This window comes from Orbicella franksi, chromosome 4 (assembly GCF_964199315.1).
Source record: "Orbicella franksi chromosome 4, jaOrbFran1.1, whole genome shotgun sequence".
Taxonomy (NCBI): domain Eukaryota; kingdom Metazoa; phylum Cnidaria; class Anthozoa; order Scleractinia; family Merulinidae; genus Orbicella; species Orbicella franksi.
The window spans coordinates 25,182,063-25,205,923 of NC_138148.1; the positions used below are offsets into that span (position 1 = coordinate 25,182,063).

Here is a 23,861-nt window from a genome sequence, read left to right on the forward strand (position 1 = left end):
CGTAAACTTCAACTTTGTGGTAAGCAAAGAATTAGCACAGAAATTCTATTACACAAAGAGTATTCTTGAATTACGTTCTAATCGTACGTTAGAAGTCAAGGTCACGGAGCGTTAAGTCTCCTTCGCAACCCGGACGCATGTCGGCTTGTCGCTAATCTTTTGTCACTTAACAGCGTTCCATGTCGCCACTCCACAGGCGCTGCGAGTGACCTTTGTTTGTATAAACATCCCCATTATTTCTCCAAATTGTTTTTCCATCTGCACGGTCCAGCTAAATTTAGACAAAGGAATCTAGAGTTAGACAATAGCCAAAAATAACGTCACAGGAGTTGGGAATAACTTAAGCCGACTTCTATCGATTCGTTTTTCAACAGCATTTTATTATCCGACACAGGTGAGTTTAAGATCAATCCGCACCGCTTATATAGCAAATGTGGCCGGCAGCAATCGTCTTGAATTGCTAAGCTGTGAAACGGATTATAGACTAAAATACATCCGTTTATCTCGAGAAAATCTGATTCAATTATCAGGTTATCCTATTGTGGGACAAGGGGCAGAGCTTGCGATCGGCTGGTCTCGTGTTCATGTAGACCTGTAGAAAGTGCTGAAAGGGTGAAATTTTCACCTTCTAAAATAAACAGAGGAAAAACTTAGAGAATCACGCACGCGAAAAATGCGACAGAATGGTAAAAATTCGAATCATTTAGCCCTTAAAATTATCGTCCTTGGATAAATATGGTACCTAAATTATACCTAAATAAACAAACTGGTGGGCTGAGCCAGTTCAGGAAGAACGTTCGACGTGACCCGAGCTGGCTCTTAATCTGATTTATTCTGATCTATCTTTTGTCTCTTTGTAAAACGGAGCTGAAAATTAAACCTTTTAAAATTGACCTTTTATTACAGAGGCAGCGAAAGAACGTGCCCATTATAATTTCGTTTATATCTTTTGTTTGTCATTGAGTCTAACTGTGCAACAATTATTCATGTTCTAATGTGGATCCCTTGCTCGATTTGATGATTTTTGGCTTGTTTTGAGTAGAGAAGTTAATTTATCACATATTAATGCGCGTTCAGCTGCAAAGCAAGATGTACAATTTTCTAGTACTTGTGGTTGGCTGGTTTTATTGATCGATAACATACTTTTCGCTTCCCTGCTGTGCCCCACCTTCAGAATTTCAAACTAAAGCCGAGCAATTGGTATGAACAACGGTAGTGACGTAAACAGAAAAACCGCTATTATTGTTTTCCGTTTTCTGTGTTGAAGTGCGTATCTTGAAGAGCGATATTGCATTTGGGTTAAAGCACTCAAATACGTCACTTGTTTTTAAAACTCTGGAACATCCAGCATTTAGTTGCATCTCTCGGTGGAAGAAGGAGTAAGTGTATCGGCCTGCTATCGGTGAGTACAGTATATCATGGCAGCGGCGAGAAAACACGTCCTCGCTTCCTTTTAGTTTATGCAATGATGTGTTTATAAACAGCTTCTTCTTGATCAAATGTAATGAAAATGTGGAAAATCTTTTTATTTCAAAACCGCTCCCTGGGTAATACATTTGTACATTTTACCGTCACGGTAGTCAAAGCAATAGCTTCGTCATTCTCTAACAATAACTTGCCTATTTATAAACTTTGTACTCATAAGTCCTTTCATAAAACTGTATTAAAATGAATCAGCCAAACGGAATAAGTACATTTTATATTCTTGGTAAAACTTAAAATGAGTTTATATCGACCGGTTATGTAAAAGTAACGCAACGCGATCAGGATAATTCGGGATGTTTTCTATTGTTATCTGAAACAGCGGGATGTCAACATTGCTTTTGAGAGGTCTTTGTTTTGTAGCTTCATCAAGGTGAGTCCATGTTGTTTCGTGTCACGGAAGGACAGGTTCCAAATTGTTTGCTCAATTAGTACAGTTTTCCTAGAAGAAAACTCTTGCCTGGTTGGGTGTTTTGTAATGTTCTTGTGTTCGTAATCAATTTGCTAAACGGAAGCCAACAAAGAATTTCAATACTGTATGCCGCTAAAATTTTCGTGTTTTGAAACAAGAGGCTTTTCCGGTTGTATGTTGGCGAAATTTCCTGTTACGATAACACTTGACCAAAGGAACAAGCAGTCACTTCAATGGAAATTACTTGAAAACTGAACTCAGAAGGAGGGGGTGAAAAATACTTGCTGGGTTATTGTTTAAAGTTTACCTTTTTGTGACATCTATTGTTCGCTCATATTAATTCATATCTTTAACTTTGCATAACCTCTGCGGAATTACTAACCACACCACACTTATCCACGTCAGTTTGTTCATTGATCATATGTACATCAACATTCAAGCATTTGTGAGTGGACCAAAAATTTTTGGATCATATCTATTTCACCAAAAACTGAATTTAATATACTCATTCCCAGAGAGTGTAGTCACGTAAATCTCAGCTTAAAATTTGAAAACGTGATTTCCTGTTTTAGTTGGCGGCTTAAGCGTCCGGTCGATAAGACAAGTACAAATAACTAATGCCCACTGAGTCAACCAATATGTTATTTTGATATCCAGGTTATCTCTGTCCGTCTCCTACACACGGAGATGCTGCCATTATTGTGGTTTCTTATCAAGACCTGTTTGCAATTAAAGCATTATCATGGGATGCTGGGTTTACAGAAAAATGTCCAGAAATTACAGTAATTTTTTTTCCCGAAAACTTCTAAGAGAGATGCGGTTTTTAAGTTACAAGAGCCACGCGGCTTTCAATAACAGAGCGAGATCTCTAAGGTCGAATGACACTGGCGATGAGTTTGGCAGGCAAGCAGACGCGTTTTTGGCGGGAAACATTTTGGCGCGAAATCTCGAAACGACGACAGAAGTGAGCTTTTCACACTTTTGCTGAAAACGCATAAAGTTTAGATGGTCTTAAAAGCGGGTTTCAATTTCGTGTCTTTAATACTGGAAGCAAGTTATAATATATCCTTGGCATTAATCAGAACCTACTTGAAAATTTGTGACGTTTTTTATGGAAGCGCAAACCAAATTACGTGATGCTTGATCAGGTCATGTTCCGGTTCTCGAAACAGTCCTTCCTAATGGACGTTTATTTCGTTGATGATGTCGTTTTAAAAAAGATTATTCACATTTAGGCAAATTGCTTATTTTGCGAACGGAAAAGCTCGGCTGTTTTGTAGTTATTTAAGATTCTGATCAATCGTGCCCGCAAGGGATTTATTAATGTTCAAGATAAGTGCTGCGAGCTAGGGGAGCAAATATTGCTGGAATGAGTACGAACCAGAAGTGGCACTTTTTGATCTGTTCATTACACCGAGCTCTTACAACTGATGGGGCATTTGTGACTCGATTGATGGCTTATTAGTGTACAATTAAAAAATTCTTTACTTCTACTCTAGGTTACGTAATCAAATGCAAGGACTGGTGGATGTGGAGCCCTCTGATTTCCATTGACTCTTTGTTCCCAAAAATTTATTCTATAAATTTAGACACAGTAAAACCGCAAATGTGAGGCCACTTAGAGCTTTTTGACAACTACAAGGGGAAGTTATTTTTACTGTATTGAAGATAGATATGCACGTGTCAATTCACATTCAGCGGTATTTATTTTAGTTAGATGCAGGATTAACGATCTCAGTTTAATTCATTTTTATTGAGGCAGCTAACAGTTGAAAGCCTTCTTGATATTTCAATATTGTCAAACTCCCTCTGTCATCATCAACAGGGGTCATATTGAAATAGTTATCATAGGGGAACATGTTTTCTTATCAGAAATCAGCAAAAAAAAAAAAAAAGAACATTGAGTGCACACAATGAACCTACTAAAGGGAAATACTGATAAACTGAACAATTTAGTCAGATGTCAATACTTTTACTTCAGTTCATTAATTCACCAATATATCAAAGGTTTCCTGAGGCCTTAATAATTCGATGGGCTTACAGTATAATATTTAGCGGTACACCGTTTGTTTAATCAGTTATATTGGATTTCTTTGAACGGCGCATCGTTATCATGCTTCACTATATGATCCTTTTCTGACTCAAGGAAAATCCAACGTTTTGTCTTTTTGTATCACACCATGTACTACTGAGATCATTTTGTTCTAAATTACGCAGTGAAATGTGAATGTATGGTAATTGTTGGCTACATTCGAATCAATCAGTCCAGTAAGCCATTAGGGTGACACATTGGGCACTTAAATGTGGAATGCATTGCGGTATTGCCCGTGTGGTCGTTTAAGTGTTTCTCTGAAAGGGCTTAAAGACTTAATGACTCATACGGATGATCATGGTGCTCCCTGTGTGTATAAATGTGGTTATATCGTGTTTATTTCTCTACCAACTGATATCGCAGGGCTAATGGATTGAAAATCTGATCATCATCCGTCCAGCTACATTAACGCTTATCCCAATCGTCCGCATGGACCCAATACTACTCAGATAACAACTTAATGTTGAGCTCTCCTCATGCAGTTCACTTTCATTTTGTGCGGTAGCGCAAACCCTTCAAAGACCTCGAGTGGGTCAATATTGGCGAAGTGAATCACATCGCTTTCAGTTCAACAATATTAATCAATGTCAATTCAGCTGACCGCCCATTTTATACCCTCCTCCAAGACCTTTGATTTTTTTTGTTTTAAAATTTTCATGTCATGGTCACTGAGTATAAATAGCACTATTTTTATCTTGGGAGTGGTTGCATAGGTTGCTTGCATTAGGAATATTTCATTCGATATTTAGATGGTATTCATTACTAAACTAACTTGTCGTTTGATATTTTCGGAGTATTTCGGTGAAAACGTGACCTTCAAAACTACTTGGTCACGTCTAAATAATTATGTAACGTGTCTTAACAAAATATACACCTGTTTGATCTATGAAGTTTTGACGGAGTGTATTGTTCTTTGTTTGTGAACACTTGTGCACAAAATTTGGGAAACTATAAAACTAAAATTCTGTGTTCATCTGCAAGGTTTGAAAACTTCAAAAAAAGAGAATTTTCTAGTCACATCTTAAGGTCACCAAGTAGGTCATGCATTGCTGCATATTTAACACGACGCGATAACTTTGCAGGATGGCTTCTATACGTGAATTGAGAAGAATGGTGTGGTTTCTTTCACAATTGATTTACAAATGTCGCGATAATGAGATTGGTCACCTCAGATGAATATATCCTCGATGAGCGGTGTCTTGTGTCAGTTTTCAAACTTAAGGGTAAATAAATACAGAGAACAGTCTTATACGAGAGAGGTAATTGATATGTTGTAAACGTATCCTTCGTCAAAATACTTTTTCTCATACAAACACATGCGTTAACGATAGTACTGTACTTTCTAGCTAGTTTTCAGCTTAAAAATAATTTATCAAATGGAAAATCTGAAAGTACCTTCCGGAAGTTTTCAAATGCGTTTTTTAAAGTACACCGTCAATGGCGAAAAGTTCGAAAGATTGGTGTGGACAATTTGTTCAGCAAGGAATGCCCACGTGCTGGGAGTTAAAGAGTTAAATACTGGGTAGATAATTTTAGACATGTCAGAAAGTTTGGAAGTTTGCCGCTATTGATAATAACATATTCACGTGACCCCGGGAGAGAGGAAGTATGATGACGTATCATGTAAGCAATAATGATGATTGAATGACAAGCAGGGTTTAAAGGAATCTCATGTAGATCAGCACGCTGTGTGCATTGCACTCAATAGAGTGCAGAAAACGCACTGGTTAACACTACGATTGTCTTTTCACAAGAGACACAGAACGTTTTGCCCCTTCCAGTGACGAGGAACTTCATATTTTATTTCCTCCTCTGCCTTAGTAAGGATATGAGTGCCATGTTTTACGTTTTTATGTTTTACGTTTTTATGTTTTACGGTCATTTGGTCTGCGTGGGTTTCTAACATGACTTTTATTTTTGTAGATAAGCAATGGCTCCTTGGACATATTTGCTGCTACAAGCAGCGACGCTAGTTATCAACGGAAACCGTTTCTCGTATTCAAGTCCCCTGAACGCTAACAGGTTTTCAGGTAATGCAGATTGATTGGGATTGTGTTGTATTTTACTCTAGAGTTACTCGCTGTGCCAGTGTTTGTTTTGGAACAGTTCCTAATGCAGCATGTGCTTGGCTTAACTGACTGGCAGATCACGATTTAAGTTATGTCGGGCTGATGAGCTGCTAGAGGTATTGTTCCCAGTCAACGGCGGGCAAAGGCAAAACTGACTTGAAAATGATACTTCTGTTGATCGGCTTTTAAGATAACGAGAAGATTGATGTTTTTTAAGAGGTCATGATTGTACTAAATTCGAGTTGTTCTGTTATTAGAGAGTTCCTCAATATCTCAACCAGAAGACGATGGTCTGGATTTCACTGTAATGGACTGGATTAGCGCGGCTAACAAACGTAAGTATTATCTTCGTCTTATTGCCTAGTAGCTTAAAAGAATACTTGACGTGCGATTATCTCTTCCTGCAACGAAATCAAATACTTATGGAAAACACAATTGTCCGGAAGGTCGCTCCAAAAACGTCAAAGCAAAAATGCCATTATTAGAAAATGAAGGTGTCTTATCTTTTGAGTTATGACTTTCCTAGGCTCTAGGGGCGTTATATCATTTCGGTCATCCAGCATTGTATCTTAACCCCAGCGGAAGTCTTTGGTGAAGCTATTTGGTAAGAAAGGCGCCAAATAATTCCTGCAGTTAAAGATCAAGCAAAAGGGTTTTTTTTTTTCTGAAGACCCTATGTCACTTTGTTGTACATTCAGCCACCATTGTACCCACAGAGATTTACGGAAGGAAGTACGCCTGAGCCTGAACTCAAACAAAAACCCACGTACATCCAGTTCATGCTAAGTCGTTTGTCGTGTGCATCACGCGACCTTTAAATGTGTAGAATCTTCGTGATCCATATCACGAATATCCGCAGAGCAGAATCATGCACGAGCCAATGACATTTGGTGTCAGCGGACCAAAACCGCTAACACTTCAAATCAAATAAAGGTACGCAATTTATATTTAGCTTCAACTGCTAACAGATCAGATACTCTCTTAAAAGTTCTCCAGGTTTGGAATAAAGTCAAACAACTAATAATACTAAGCTTCTCACATTGTTGAGGGTCGAACGATCAACCAATCTAAGAATTTGTAAGAATGATCGCCATGCAAAGTTGATTTTTAACCTGTTATATAACATCTGGGGTTGTAAGAATGGTTACGCAGAATCTGACCTTTTTAAACTGAACTGTAGCTGAGGTAAAGACCAACCGGTAAAATCTCATGAACAAATAATCAATTAGGAGATTTCGAGCAAAAGATGATGATATAGAGAAAAAGGTAAGGAACTACCAATTGAAGCTCCTTTAGCAGTGAGTCCGCTCGTAAACCAAGATGCTATTTTTATGGACCAAGGAAAAGGAACAACCAACCACAATTCCCGTTACAATGAGTCCATTTGGACTGCTATTGCGCAGAACAGTAGAGGAACAGTTAAATGTGGAAACAGCCAATCATAGCTGTTGTAAGAATAACTCCCGCTGGGTCTTCGTTCGTTCGACGTTGATAGTAAGATATCTTTGTTTTCAGCTTATAACATTGGACATGAAGGAGATATAGCTCTAACCGAGAGGGACTGGAACGTGTATGAGAAAACGCGCTTCAGGCGAAACGCTGTTCGACAGAGAAAGAAGATCTGGCCCAACCGAGTCATACCTTACGAAATCGGGGAGGGACTAGGTACGTTTTGTTTCCACCTTTAAAAATATCGTGATCTATTTTTTATAACCGGTAAATTATAATATTTAAAAAATAAACCATCTTATCCATACTAAAAGAGCGAACGTGATTCACCTTTTGGATGATACTGCACTTTGTACCCTGGATGACCTAAGCCAACCGGTGACAGGTATTCCACATCAGGTCATATTCACCACACTGGCCCAGGAGTCGTGCTGGATACTACTTATTTCTTCAAGTGAAATCCTTTTACTTGGATATAAAAACACCACTTGGTGCGATAATCTCTCTGCGTGCTAAGTGTGCTTAAATTCACAAATCCTGTTTGGTTTTACTGTGTAGTCATTTAAATAATCCATATTATATTCCATCACTTGGATTCTCGACTGACAGCCAGGGAACTCTTAACTCGTTAAAAATGATCAGTTGGACAGGTTTTTCGGGCCCATCATCTGATCGTAGGGGCGGATCCAGGATTTTTCTTAGGATGGGTGCACCACCAAGGAATGGCGTAACTGACTGGTGCGGTACACAAATTTTAAAAGCGAATACGAGGAAGAAGTCTTCATCACAGGGAGGGGGAGAGGGGTGCGGAGTCCACGCACCCTTCCCCAAGATCCGCCCCTGATCGGGAATATCGCATAACTTGTTTGTGAACTAAATGAATTCTAACATGAGTTGCATCAAAGTAATGACTTCTTCCCAAGAGTCTAGTGGACGATGAAGGGGGAAAGAGTTAATCCCCCATAAAGGCCAAGATAATCCCTCTAAGCTATTCTTAGATCATTTCGGGGCCGGCTTCACAAATCCAGGGGATCTAGAAACATGCGATCCTGTTACACGACTTTTATACTCATGTTGACAGCCCAAACAGCTTTATGGCACGCGCATTATCATCCTCCGAGAAAACATCCACGCAACACGTGTCGTACCATTATCCGCGGGAGAACTGGGTACCTAGCTGGAAAATAACTTCACTGGAATAAAGTCCTTGAGAATAAGGCCCATATGGGGTAAAAACTCTTTTCCCTTCATCTGTCTTGTTTCTTTCCTAATGGCGCTGTGTTTCATTTAAGACTCGTACAAGAAAAACATCCTGGCGGCCATAGAGGAGTTTCACAAACATACTTGTCTTACTTTTAAAGAGAAGCAAAACGAGAGGAATTGGATTAAGTTTAGCAAAGAAAATGGGTGAGTAAAGTGCTTTCACTTTCCACTGTTGCTGCGAGGTAAACCACCTCAACCAGTACGGCTTAGAATAAGTAAGTGTCAAACAATGAAGTGTTTTACTGAGCCTAATGCCAGGTTAGTATATTAAACTGTTGGTCGCGAGCTCCTGGATTCGAACCCGGCGTACCCGGGCCGTTTTGTCATTTTTGACACTTAACTCGCATAAGAAGTTCTCTCGATCCCGGAGCATACATGGACAAAGAAACATTTAAAGGGTTTTCATTTTGAAAGGTTTTCTAATAAAATGTAGTTAAACCTCACTACAACGGCTATACTGGGGGCAGAATTTACTGGCTGTTGTAGGGAATGTTCCGTTAGAGTCAAATGATAAACAGACAGGTGACCATCATAAAGAAAAGGCAGTTAGTGGATGTACCTAGTAACTAGTACCGTCCTGTGATATGTCACAGACAATGTTTTGTTTTATATCATGGGTTTTATTTTTCGAAACTAATCAGGAGAAGCAAGAGAGGGTGAATGACAGTTAATTCCCTATCAGTAGGTCTTGTTTCCAAGTTAATCTCTCTCAAGGCGTTCATCCCCTTTGGGAAAAAATCAATTTATCACTTCCCTTGACTCTTCCCTTTTTGTTGTTGTTGCAGCTGTTGGTCTTTTATTGGCCGGCTGTACTCGCGCAAAGGAGCTCAGGATCTCTCGCTGGGTGAAAAATGTAACAATAAAGGCATAATTATGCATGAACTAATGCATGCAGTTGGATTTTGGCACGAGCAGTCACGACCTGACCGAGATCAGTATGTAGAAATCATCTGGGAAAACATTAAGAAGGGTAAGTATTTCAGTTGCATCACCCAGCTACTGAGTGAAAATACATGGGTATATCTTGGCGTTGCGAAAACTATTGTTGGTTCGCAACTGTGCAGTAGAGGGGGTTTTAATCTTTACCTTACGTCATTTGTTGATCCCACCATTTGCAACAACAAGAAGCCTTTCCTTGCTGCTAACAGTAGATATGCCGTAGTTACTGTATTCAGTCGTTTGTCATATCCACGCGAAGGGACTGGGATAACAGTATTATTTAGTCGTTTTTTCGATGTTAGACGTCACACCTGGTAGGAGAAATAAAGAAAACTAAAAAGTTTCTATTTTTGTGTGTGCCATAGGAATGGAAGGCCAATTCAACAAGTACAAACATTCCAAAGTAGATAGCATGGACTTTGATTACGACTACAGCAGCCTGATGCATTATGGGAAGCGGACGTTTTCCAAAAATGGCAAGCCTACGATCCGTGCACTGAACAGCCCTTATATGTCCCTGGGACGATCAGTGGGCTTCAGTGATCTGGATATCAAGAAAATGAACGCACTGTATGACTGCAAAAGTAAGTGCTGGAACTTTGTTGTCTGACAACCACAGGCTGGTTTTGTACCATGCAATGGAAAATACAACCAATCAAAATACAGGAAAGCCGTTGTATATTCGACGATATTGTATTTGAACAGGGTGTGGCTGTTCCTTGCACCAAATAAACGTCGTCATAGCGATATGGCTGTAATACCAGTTTTACTGTAGCTTCGTTTTGGCTTCCTTTTATCTTTCGAGCTAAACCACCACACATTCCAGTAACAACATGTCTTATGTGTATTTTTTTTTATATCCTTAACGAAACAAGAGCTTCAAAGGGGACAAGAACTTTCGGCTGCTTGTTCTCTTCCTTATTTGTATTCTTTTGTTTCTCAACTGAACTGGCAATTTTTTATAGATGAGCACAAAGTTGGATGGAGCGAATGGTCAGCGTACACCCCTTGCAACAGCAGGTGTATGAAGTACCGGCAGCGAGTTTGCTTCTCGTCCCGCTCGCACTGTCCTGGGGCCGACTCTCACGGAATCCAAACCGACCGAAGAAAATGCACGGATGAAGAGTGTTACGGTAAGTTACACAGCACTTAAACCCAGAAACTCAGCTTGTTTATAGTCGAGCTTCAGAAGTGTTTAATTTTAAAGTGACATTTGTCGTAGTGTTGAAAAGGAGGCGTCGTCAGCGGAAACTTCGCCCTTTTATTATTTTTTCATTGTCATTGATGAATCACCATTCAAATTTGGCTGAGAAACAAATTCCGTCAGGCACACGCCTATTAATTACACTTCAGAAGTGTGTTTAGAATAAGTTGTGTAGTATGATTGCATACCTCACTTTCTCAAAAATATGTCGACAAACCAGGTTTTCGGAACATAATGGACGTCGTTATCAGGCTAAACCGAGATTACTTTATCTTGACTTGGTTGGTTTAGTATATCTATCTGACGGTCAGGGTTTTTTTTGTGTCGCCAACGCCTGATCCAAGGTTACTTCTGCTGGTGGAATTTACGAGTTCAAAATACGAAGTACGCGAGATACGGCAAACTGTCTGCCACAAGAGCAATGGGTGTTCACTTGGTTTTTGTTATTCAACAGGAAATTGAACTGAATTCCTGAATGAACAGGAAATTGAAATTGAACTAACGTTCAAGCATGTTTAACAAATTTAATTTCCTGTTAACATGAAGAGGCAAACCCACTGCTGACATCACGAGATGTTGACAGTAAACGCGTAGCTCACAAATACCTACACGTTTTTCATTTATTGACCAGCATAACACGACGCACTTGATAAAATGCTTCTTTTGGATTATCATATCTAATATGTCTCCCTGCCTTGGCCCAAAAAGTGGTCAATATCTCGTAAAAATGAACTTTGCCTGGGCCTAACGTAAATTTACTCCGAGGTACACTCAGGCGATCTATGCGCTGGGCTTGGCAAACCTTTAGTCTGCATGTTCGTGTTTAGAGTTTAAACATCACACCTGGGTGATTTGAGATACTGTGAGAGTAAAATAAACTGTACAAGAACCCCACAAACCAATGCTAGAAATTGAATTGCAGACTTCCGTATCCACTGTAACATTAGGCCAGCGCAGTTCTTACATATCATTAAACAAACGATATAAATCGCGGTAAATCGTCTCTTTGTTGCTAACTGACTTATCGCAGATAAAATCCTTTTTGAAAACACCTCTTCTGTGACCTTCTAAAGGTTTCCCTACCGACAACAGAGAACTTGCAACGTAATATTTCGTCCCTATAATTTCAGCGCCCGTCAATGGGAACTGGGGACGGTGGACTGAATGGAATGCCTGTGACAAACCATGTGGTTACGGCAAACGAAAGAGGACGAGATCATGCAATGACCCAGCGCCAAAATATGACGGAAAGAACTGTCTGGGAGCTGACACACAGTATCGGATGTGTAATATGGTGGCCTGTCCTGATAGTAAGTGAACCTTCTAAGTTATGCCTTCGTATTTTGTCTTGACGGATCTTCCTATTCCTTTACCATAGTAGTTTTAGTATTACCATTTGAGGGTTTTTATACCTCAGCAAGCTCTAAATTTGTGTTCCTTCTTGTTTGGAGATCACCCTCCAATTCAGTCTGTGCTTTAATTCATCAGTCACTTCATAGCTAACAGATATTTTGACTTTTTCCCCAGACTTACTTGATTGTAATTTCGATCAGGATTACTGTAACTGGACAAACGCTTGGAGTAGCTCACCATCTTTTAAATGGTATCGCCACAGGGGTCCTACCCCAAGTAGAAACACGGGACCAAGCGCTGATCATGGAAAAAACAATGGTAAGTTTGAACCTGGTGTCCTGTGGTCATAGTTCTGTCCGATGATTTGCAATGCAAACTATCACTTGATTGGTTGTCGCTCAGGTACACGCGAAAGAACCGCGATAACTTACTGATCAAGTATTAAAATCTCATCAAATAGCTTGAGATTCGACCAGAGAATTTCCATATTGATGACTTATTAGGTTACATTTTTAGGAACTATATCGCCTTTGTTGTGTTTTATGCAACAAAAACACCCCTGCATAAGGGGTCTGTTCCCGCAGTACAAGCGCGGGCTGTGATAATCGCACTGTCAAACCGACACCGTCATACGATAGCCCAGTTTTTCTTCGTGACTAACGTAGATAAAGAAAGATTCAATTTGCTTTAGTCTGTTACCTTGAACACTCCATGCAACTTGGGAGTTATGTGCCTAATTTCAAGCTGTTTTGCAAAAATATGTCGATACTCGGTGAGCAAGATTTCGGACGCAGGATATTGGCATCAAATAGGCCATTTTCGATGTCTTATAATTCCAACTTAGCTCCGAGGATTGGGGGGATAAAACGCAAAAAATCGCCTCAAGGATCAGAGAAGAATAATTAATCTCCTTTGTTTTGTTTCCCCAGACCTCGTAGCCAAGTTAAAACTATGGCATATTGAACTTTGACAGGAACAAAAATATATGATGGTTTTTAGTCCTTTTAAAGTTCTGTGCGTGTATTTTCAACGTGGTGTCTAGGCAGAAACGTGGCCCGACTAAATACCCTTCCTGTAGCCACATGGCGTCAGTACAGAGTTCCAGCCTGCTGAATGCTGATTGGATAATTAATTAAAATTTTACATCCACCGGTCGTGTGCAAAGACAGACCTTTAAATGTTCTCTCTGCATTTTTTCGCCAGGATATTACCTTTACCTGGAGTCCTCATATCCTGCGAGGCCTGAGTACAAGTCGCAGTTAATGAGCCACTCTTTTGACCCAACGGAGGAGCGGTGCCTAACTTGGTGGTACAATATGCACGGCAGGACCGTGGGCTCGCTTACCGTCTACCTCATAAACAGCCGTTTGGGGACTAAGACGAATTTGTGGTCAAAATCAGGAGAACAGGGAAAGGACTGGAAACAAGGCTTTGCTTCATTTCATTCTGAATCGCAATATAGGGTAAGCAAATGACAACCATAAGTTGTTTCTATACTCCGTATGAAGTTGGACGTGGTTGCCATGCATTTGTGTGAGAAGTCTGTCCGCTCCCTTTAAAAAAAGGTTAAGTATTGGGAAGTGGATATTACATTACTTGGAAAAAATTTAGTCTGTTAAAATGTCGGATGTTTTATTCCAGACGTCGGACACTTTTTGTCTCATTTCAGACAAATTTTCGAACAAACACGAACACAAATGAAAGAGGGCAAGAGCATGCTATGACCCAGCGCCAAAATACGACGGGAAAAACTGTCACAAACACGATTTAAACTTAAACAAATTCTGTGAAAATGATAGTTTAACTGCACCCTCAAGGATTTAGATAAACACAGACGAGAGAATAACACAGATTTTATCAAGTCGTTTTTCTATCTCAAGCAGTGTCTTAGAGCTTTGGAGCTACTTAAAATTTTTATACTGTACTTTTATTTCCGTTGGTTTTCCTCCCTCCAGAAAAACCAACATCCCAATTCTACCTCGATATAGGAGGTGCACGAAGCCAACTGGGTCTAATGTCGCTCCCTCTTAAAATGTTGAAATTATTTTTCATTTTGTGTCCATTCTTGGCGCACCACACCATTTTCATAAATACCATCATAAAAAGCAGGGCAAAATATCTTGGGGATCAGTATTTAAAGCCTTGAAGTGAGAAGCTTGCTAACTGATCCTCAAATTTCGTTTCTTTATTTCAGATCGTGTTTGAGGGATCACGGGGTCGAGGCTACACAGGGGATATAGCTTTGGATGACGTACAATTCAGGGAAGGCTCTTGTGAACACAATGGCTTTGTAACGTTCTAGGCTTAAGACTCACTAGGATTTCAAAATTGTTGAGCGAGCATTACGTCACACTATTTTGGGCGATTCTGTGTTAGACAACCTCAAAAGGAACCAAAGATAAAAAAGATTGATATTGGAGGAAAATATGAGAGAAACTGTGGCAAGCCACAGGCGAATGTGGATAGAACTGAAAGGTTGAAAGGTTGGAACAAATTGTAAAAGTCGACATACTGTCCTTATTATTTCACAGCAAGTTGGCTCTAATGTGAGCCATTAGCTGTATGTGTATCTCTAACATTACTTTTTCACTCGCTCGGTTTTGATGAGAAGCAGTGTAGGAACAAACTCGTTCCCAGGGTCTCTCATCTTTCCGCCCTCTTCTCTGAGTCACCCTGGGAGGGCGGGAAGATAAGAGACCCTGGGAACGAGGTTGATGTGGGAAATGTCATTGAATAGAACTGTTGTTATTTCTTTGACGAAAAGATGTCCTTACAAAGGACTTTATTCATTCACATATTGGATTTTTCGCGTTTTTCTCTCATTGTATATTACGTTTTGTACATTGCACATAAACAGTTCAACTTTTTACATGACTCAGCCATTTGATGGATTCCTAACTAATAGAATTTTTTGTAAAAATAGTAATTGGCAAATACTGGGATTTATTAATATATAGACATTTCTATAAACCTGAAACATTCTCCTGTTAATGTTGATTTTGTTAACATTTAAAACCAGTCATAGACGTTCGCTACTATACTTTCAAGTATTCGTTGGCGGATAGCTTGCTGTGGTAAATTTCAAATTTTATCACATTGCGAAACCAATTATTTTGCCGTTTAGCGCCATATAACAATTACATACTCCTCCTTTTTACATGTAGAATAAATCTTGGGCTTCATTAAGAAATTTCTTTGAGAAAGATACTATTCAAACAATTCCATAGCTAGAAGACGTTATTATATAGTTAATTAAAAAGGGATCACGTGGTATGAAATAACAACCCCTACAACTGACTCAACAACAGAAAATAGTTTTGTGAAAGGATCACGATTGCCGTTGTAGATACTCGTCTATACCTTTTTCATCTTTTATTTGCAATTGCAAAACTACTGTTTAACCGATTTATTTTCTAAAATGGAAGATTTTTTAACTAATGAATATTTATAAACTTTATTTATCGCAGAATTTATGTAAACAATTATTTATGTGCTTTATTAAACGCTGTTTTTGAAAAAAGAAAACCCATTGACTGTGAGCGTACACATTGAGGATTTATGGAGTGTGTGGCTGACCGTTATTAACTACTTCATGTTACAGTGCCGGTTGCCGTAAAGATCGAAAGTAAACAAGCTCATTTCTAATGTAAAGTCTGTAAAGTTTCCTAACTTGTTCCATTTCCATGACAACTTGGCTCCTCGTTTCGGAAGCTGTCGAGGGCTTGCTGAGGGCTTATTACTGAGTTAGTGACTCACTTGAGTCAGAGAAGTTATTACTGATTTAGATTCCTACAGTTATCGCTTCCCTTGTTACATTAAAAAGGAGTGAGCTATCACTGCTATGTCTCGAGAAAACTATAACGTGACAGATTAAAAGGCTACTACCCTGGCTTGCCCGGCATGTTTAAAACAGCTTGTTTCACGCCTGAAAACTTTGAACACGTGAAAAAAAAAAAAAAAAATAGAGAGTTATTGACCGATATACAGTGCAACCCCGCATTACAGCCATCCTGTTAATACGCCCAGCTCGTTATTACGGCCATTTTATTCTGGCCCAAACAAAAGCTCAGTCATTCATTTTCTTATCTAATGAACCCCTTTAATACGTTCGCCCCGTTAATTAATACGGCCAGATTTTTGTTGCCCATGGGTGACCGGATCAACAAGGTTTCACTGAACTCGCAATGTATAGAAAGGTTTAGACTGTTTAACAAGCCAAGTTGGCTTTACGAAGCAAGCGCGTACTCCAGGTTCCATAGAATGAAGTGTCCAGGAATATTATTACCCTCCCCTACCTCACATGGATTGCTGTTCGACGTCGCCGTTATTTGGATCGTCACGCAATCAATTCGAAAAGGATTACGTGACGACCCAACATTGCGGGTACCACAGGTAACCCAGTTATTTTTTTAGTACCATTGTATTCCTCGCGAAATGGAGTCACTGTGAATTCAGTGCCCTGCCCAAGAATGCAGTACAATGTAGTAAAATGATTTCTCGGAGTCCCACTCACTAAATAACAACCTTCGAGCAAAGTACGAGTAGCGATCAATAGTGAAAACAACTCCGTGTAACAGGGCAAAAAAGTGGCGCGATCAGATGCAGTTTATCAGTTGAACACAAATATACAATCTCATATGTTTCGCGCCCCAATTCGATGCCGAGATTTTGATACTGCTGGAACCAGACGGTTTATTTCCCAAAGTAGCAAGCGCCCTAGTATTGTAAACGATCGTCGCGCCGATTGTGCTGCTCGGTTTACTTCGTGCAAGTCTACGAATCTCGCAATTTTTCACAGTGTTAAGAGGCTTGTTACCTGAGCCGCGCTTACATGACTTGCTCCACAAAAGCCAACATATAGTTGGTATTTTTATTTTTTATTACAACTTTCTGACACGGGTGGTCAAGATCTTACCAAATCTGTAGACTAGAGGAAGGACATATCAAGTCAACTAACCGATATTTACAATTGGCAATATCGTAACAAGGATTTACAAAGGTTGAGACAGCTGCCTTTAAAATATACGAGTTTACATTTGTTTGTGCAGTAGTAGTAATTTACAATGAATCAAGTGTATCATAGATTTGTCAAGCCTCCAGGCCAAAGTGTTTTGTCAGCGGTAATCGCATGCCCTTGTCTAACTGAAAGGAAGTTCCTGAAGTTTCTAATTTGTGACAGCTCAAAACAACAAACAAGACGAAAACGAAAGAGAAAGTCGACCTAACCACAGCGAGGATTAACATAAGACAAAGTCATTTCTGGTCTTCTGAGTCTGTCAAGTTCAACATTCAAATAACTGAACAGAGTTATTTTTGGTCTTTTGAGTGTGTGAAGTATCCTCGCTGTTACTTTTGTGTCCCTTGCCAGAGGACTCTGAGGCTGGAAATGGCATCCTCTTTCGATCTACAATGGCATGGGTATGTTTGCCTCCTGATAAGGGGGAAAAAGAAAAGGAAACTGATAACAGATTCTACTGGTCAGGGGTGTTCAAAGCTTCAGTTGTGTTATTCGCGCATTGGGTTAGATGACTGTTTGTATGGACGCTGCCGGCATAGAACTACAAGGGACGTCGTTAAGTGCCATGGAAACATTTGTATGTAAAATATCAATACAGACGACCATTATAACCTCTCTTCCCCTCTAAGTTCTCACTGCTCTCCGAATTTGCATCCTCTTTACTCTTTTCTGTACATTCCGTATTTATTCTTTTGTGTAGAAACCTCTGATAGCTTTGATTCACCCAGCCTAGCCTTATACAATCGCCACTATGTTTACAAGCCATTCACAGTCCTTCTTGTATGCAAGGAACGCTAACGACTCAGTTCTTAGAAACATTTAGTAAAACGATCTCAGCGACGAAAGTCGACGGTGCATGACCAAAAAGAAAACATACAATAATTCCGAGTATTCTGTTGATCAAACTGAGTCGGCACAACATAAATTTTAGCAAGGCACAACATACATACATTTTAGCAAGGCTGATTTACTACACGATAGAGTCCATACTGATAGCTAAGATGCAACCCTGGACAATTGTTTGGACCTGGTTGGGTCTCGTCAACACCGTGTAGCAGCAAAGCATAAAGCAATCAGCTCGAAGGCTAAACGGAGGCTAATACTGAATGCACACGGTTTGCAGATTCAACCATGCAGCAGTTGCCATTCCATGCATATGTACGCTTTTTTCTGATCACTGCTATTGATTTGAGATTTCTAGCGACTGATTTGTCCTACAGCCTCGGTTACAGCAAAATGATTAAGCGCTATATTTAGATATCGATTCTTACCTTCGGATTCCTTCCAAACTAATTTATGAAAGTTTGATGTATCTGTATTCTTACTCTTTTCTTTATGATCCATAATCAATCGCTTGGGTCCTCAGTCATCTGTGATACCGTCAATTCAACAATTCTTGATGCGTTTTGTCGCTACGGAGCGGTTAGCTGTAGTTGTAAATACCCAATTTCTAGGAAATTGATCGAATAAGTGCGCAAAATACAGGTATTGTTTAAAGTATTCTGTTAAACGCAGGAAGTCATAGTAACCATGACAACGACATACAATTGGTATATCGTTTTTCAGCTTCTTAGAAATTTACACCATGCGCTTGCGTACTTTCAGATTCTTTTACCTCGTTCTAGCGACCACAGGCCATGCCCGCAAAGCCTGCCCCTCAATTCGCTGTATGTAAGGATGGTTTGATTTCCCGGGAAGAAAGATGTGGCCGTCGTCTTTGTGCCTCCGCAGTTCAAATCACTACTGTGCCATATCAATTCCGATTATCGATTAATGATTTCATTTATTTCCACGCCATCGAAAAAAAAAAAAAAAAAAATTGTTTCGATGTCGTGGGACGCAGTAAGAAATCGCGAACATTCTGTGAAACAAAGGAAATCGGTTGCATTACCGGTTCAGGGAAAATTAAGCAAAGGTTACTTGTCACCCGCAGTCGATTTATCAGTTACATACTTTAGGGTGTTTAGTTTAACTCTAACAGAATAACCAATAACATTATTTTCATGTTTCATCTTGCTTTATTATGACTTAGAGCCCTGTCGCATGCGTTCCAGAAACAGGCAAGGATATTCTGTTCTGGACAAAGGTATATAATTTAACGTTAAGTTGGTGTCTTAGAAATGTACGCCATGTGTTTCCAAACTTTTAGAATTCTTCTGGGCATCGCTTTTATTATGAAGCCTGGTCCTGACTGCCGGAATAGGGCGGGGAATTAACAGGTCAACCGGAGCCTCAGCGGATAGTTTTTAGAAGGGAATGGTTATGAAGCCCTGCAAACATCAAAGGGGTAAACAAAGATGCCAAGATTTATGCTGGAAGGTCGACGACCGTACACGATCTTTTGTTTTGCACTCATACACTTTGCATGAATTACGCAACCAAAACGTTTCTATTGGTTAATTCCTCGGTGCGAAGTAAACAACTATTGTGTTTTGTGCACGGTCAAGGCTAAAAAAGCCAACAAAAACCTACAACAAAGAAATTTGTCGGGTTTCATAACCATTCCTCTCTATTAACTATGCTCAGCGTAATAACAAAAAAACTGGAGAGTGCCTGGAATCAACTGGCCACTATATTGGGACGAGCCTGCCGGGGGCGGGGGGGGGAGGGGTATTTTTTTGGATTCCGTTTTTGGTTTCAGCTGTTTTGCAAAAGGTTGTCGTAATAAGCGTAATAACATTCTCGTTCCCAGACATTTTAAAACAAGTAGGACTGGGAACGAGAATGGCGTAATAAGCGACAAGCGTTTAACAGCGCGTCACCCAAGACTTAAATTCATATTAAAACTAATTTGTTTCTTTTTAAACCTGTTTTACTCAAAGAAAAAGACAATAATATGTACGCTTAAAGTATGAACCAATTCTCTCATAACACGACGACAACAACTTGGGCCCTAGGAAATGTTTTATTAATTTGTGATTGACTACCAAGTTCTCACAATGCACGGTTACTAGGATCCTAACACCCCACAATCAGTTGAGCAACAGTGAACGAAAACGCTTAAGCTGGTTTCTAAAATTAGCAACGAAAGATTCCTTTATTTAAATAAAGTTTATGTCTATTTCTAATTATAATGAAAATGTAGGCAAACAAAGTTAATAAATTATTATTTTATTATTATTATACTCAATGATGATCTAGACAAACAAAGTCAAAATACTCAAGTTTAAGTAGAAGGCTCGAACTAGGGTTTGGATTGCTCAGAATAATCTTCACATTGCCGAAACAAAAGGAACTTGCGCTAAATTCGACGGAAACTTTGTAGCTAAATTGAAACTGCACACGTCATGTTATATATGTACGGTCGTGCGTATATTTAAGCAATAAAGCACTTTTTCCGTGTTTACATAGCCTCATCTAAACACGAGGAGGGTTGGGAGAATTAGAAACACTTATGCAAACCCTCGACTACGTCCCGGGTTTGCATAACTTTGGAGAACTCTTTTTATTTGTCAAAAGCTGATGATGTTGAGGACGTCATTCGCCCCTGCGAAAAAAAAACTTTCTGGAGGAGTGGGGTGGGGGGTTGGGTGTGGAGGGCTAAATGTGAACTACTAAAAAATATCGATTTTTTTCGCTCGGACACAGGGGACCAAGACAAATCAGTATGCGTTCTCGTTACTCTCGAACACAAATATCACCAACAACAGCACTTTTGTCCGATATTATTTTGAGTTAAGCCTGATACATTTAATTTCTATTTTATCATTTAATAAGAGAGGGGGATGGGCCGGTACTAGCTATCAAATCCCACCAGCGGTCCCTAACTATAAATTAGAACAGCTGCTGGTTTTCACGGTCAAAAATAAAATCGTAACTATTCAATAGATAAAATCAAGATAAATGATTGCCAAAATTTACGTCTGTGGGGTTTTTCATTTGAATGTTATTCGGAGAAGTGTTTCAAGCAAATTTGTAGAGTTTTGTACTGGGGACGTCATGTTGGTGCCCCTCAGCTAAGCTCAGAGGAGCACCAACATCGCGACATTGCTTGTTTTATTCGTAGCTTAATTCTGTAATTTTTTGTTGTAGATTTCTAGTGTTTTAAAGTTATTTGTAATTTAATTGAGGACCGCAGGTTTATTAGTGCTGCGCACTATTTAGCGTAACCCCCTTGAAATGAATTGTAAAGTGACAGAAACATCTGAAATTGAGTTTTGCTATTGAAACGAAACTTTTTTACTCCAGAGAACCCGCCAAACATTGAAATTAACACTTCTTCTAGATCAAGAACTGTTCAGTTAGCAAAACCTTTTAAAGTGCCACTTAAACAAAAACAAACAGCAACAGGCTCTCTTGAAGTTTCATTTCGATTTTTCGTCAATAAAACATCCAAACTTTGCTTTATAAAACTAAATATCTAAATTCCAAAACCACACACGGAAAGTAGTTGAAAGAGATCAAGAGAGAGATCAAGAGTACAGCCATCGATACCATCAATGGCTAGATTATTTGCATATTTCGTTAGTTGTCAAGTTTCGGAATTCGATTTTCTTATAGGAACACTGTCACCATTTTTAGCATGGCTTTGGAAATCTCAAAAACGTATATCGATCATTGGAAGCTGAGCAATAATAGTTTTATTTTTTAGAGCAGCGCCCGACAAATCATTAAAACCCTTTAGGAAGTGAGGATGGCTAACGATGGCGAGGATGGAAACAGATTGTAATATGGATTTTTGAAAAAGCGCCAGGATGTCAGTTTTTCAAAGGTTCACGTTTGGCTGGGAAATCGTTGAAAATTTGCAAAAATGTTGCTGCAGTGTGGACTTTCTTCAAGAAATTACTTTTAATCATTTAGTTAGCGCTAATTAAGTTCTTGCTACAAACATTTATGGACCATTTCGTGAATTTATATCAGTTTTAAGCAAATATACCGTGACAGTGTCCCTTTAAGCATCTCAATATTTTCGTTAGATTTTAAAATTCTTTCAGACTTTTGAATGTAGCAACTTCCAAACGAGGCAATGATATAAACAACGGAAATTAATTTAGCGGTCATTACGCGTGCATGAATTCTTAATTTGAAATTTTATTCTGACCTGGTTAGAGTGTAAGAAATGTATTTTGCACAAAAATTATATATATGTAACAAATCCAATAACCCGCAAAATATAAATCCTCTTAAAAAACATAATCTATTGTCTATACAAAGTGGGGCAAACTGATTGGTTGCTATACGTAGCAAAGAATTGTGATTGGTTCAGGGACATCACGCCACTGTCCCACTTGAATCGAGCGTCGCTTGTCGTGGAATAGAAAACTTGCAGCGAAAGTAGAAATTAAATGACCAAATAGACGGATCACCAATATCTCGCACACGATATCTCCACTGGGATTCAACTGAATGTTGTCAAATGTTCAAGATTGGTAAATGACACAATTATCTAGGCCGCAAACCTCTAAAATTTATGAAATGTTGTGCAATTTATGAAATGTTTTACAGTTAATATAGTTAATGTTAGTAAATTATTATATGGCAGCGTCTCACAAGGACTGGGAACTACCGAATTCACGAATTTGATTGGCTGAAATCGATATTGAAAACGGTCTAGATTTTCCCATCTAGACCGGCATCTAGACCGGTAATGTTTTGCGGTGAGAAATTTGCAAAGTAAAATACAAAAATATTGACTATTTTCTTTTAACAACATTTATTTATGGAAGTGCCAAAAAGGCTGATGAGAAAAATTAAAAAGTATAAAGAGGACGAACAAACTTTGGCAAGGGGCGGGTCTATGGCTCGGTTCACGAAAGGAAAAAATTGAGGATCACGGATCACGGATCACGGATATAAAAATTTCGCTTTCCCGAAACACACTCAAAAAAGCAAGTAAGACACTTTTTTAATAACCTGTTCTTACACTAGAAAGAGTGTTCGAAGAAAGAAAAATTGTGGAAGGCTAAGTCAAGTCTTCATATTGTCTAAGTTACTCTCGATAGCCGACTCTAACCATTCGGAGGACCTGCGTCTCAAACATCGCGTAGAACAGAGTGGTGAAATCACAAGTATCGGTGAATAATTCAAGTTCTTCACGGGTCACGCAAAACCTTCAGGTCACGGATCACGAAGAATAATTTCCTGAATTCACGTTTCACGGAAAATAGAATAAGCTAACGGCACGCATAACGAGAATCCCCCTGTACGAACCTCTAAGCAAAATGCCAGCTAGTACAAACCAGGATACATTAACAAATTAAACTGTTCTTGTTTGCCATATAATAAACATCTTATTAACCGAGCAGGAGATCTGTATGGGAGAATCTTGACCTCGGTCGTGTGTACAAACCTCACTTTGTTCGGTGTGTACTCACGACCTCGGTCAAGATTCTCCCATACAGACCTCCTGCTCGGTTAATAAGAGCTGAATTTTTCCCATTTTCAAGAGAAAACCCCTTCAAAACACTGTTTTCTGAAGTTTGCCCCCTGGACAACTTGCTTATGGACAGGATGAAATTAATTCCGTGCTTCTCGAACCATTGAATAGTACGTTATCGTGAGAATGCGGAAAACCACTTTTTAACACTTAGGGGCTAGTTATTCATTAACTAATGCGGCATGTGACCTGGAAAAGACCATAT

At 39.3% G+C, this 23,861-nt stretch overlaps 1 protein-coding gene and 1 long non-coding RNA gene across 3 annotated transcripts; one reads left to right on the forward strand and one right to left on the reverse strand.

Annotated features, from left to right (window-relative positions):
- Positions 1 to 306: 306 nt before the first annotated feature.
- Positions 307 to 16,761, forward strand: LOC145484964 (meprin A subunit alpha-like). 2 transcript variants are annotated; one of them, XM_081463589.1, is made up of 12 exons: positions 307 to 1,402; positions 5,910 to 6,016; positions 6,313 to 6,390; positions 7,571 to 7,720; positions 8,797 to 8,911; positions 9,553 to 9,737; positions 10,072 to 10,290; positions 10,672 to 10,839; positions 12,041 to 12,220; positions 12,438 to 12,581; positions 13,467 to 13,726; positions 14,458 to 16,761. In XM_081463589.1, exons 2-12 carry the CDS (start codon positions 5,917 to 5,919, stop codon positions 14,563 to 14,565), a joined length of 1,707 nt encoding a protein of 568 aa, XP_081319715.1. In that variant the 5' UTR covers positions 307 to 1,402; positions 5,910 to 5,916; the 3' UTR covers positions 14,566 to 16,761. The 2 variants fall into 2 exon arrangements, with proteins under 2 accessions (XP_081319715.1, XP_081319714.1); XM_081463588.1 differs by lacking the exon at positions 307 to 1,402 and adding an exon at positions 4,865 to 5,806.
- Positions 16,762 to 16,906: 145 nt separating this feature from the next.
- On the reverse strand, positions 16,907 to 18,802 carry LOC145485073 (uncharacterized). The gene is made up of 2 exons (XR_014049137.1): positions 18,552 to 18,802; positions 16,907 to 17,694 (listed from the first exon to the last, which is right to left on the reverse strand). It is a non-coding gene; the product is annotated as an uncharacterized LOC145485073 (long non-coding RNA).
- Between the last annotated feature and the right edge of the window lie 5,059 nt (positions 18,803 to 23,861).

Coding starts and splice junctions, on each gene's coding strand:
- LOC145484964 (XM_081463589.1), top strand. CDS start 5,917: ATGGCTCCTTGGACATATTTGCTGCTACAAGCAGCGACGCTAGTTATC. Junction 9,738..10,071: donor CTGGGAAAACATTAAGAAGG/GTAAGTATTTCA, acceptor TGTGTGCCATAG/GAATGGAAGGCCAATTCAAC. Junction 12,582..13,466: donor TGATCATGGAAAAAACAATG/GTAAGTTTGAAC, acceptor TTTTTTCGCCAG/GATATTACCTTTACCTGGAG.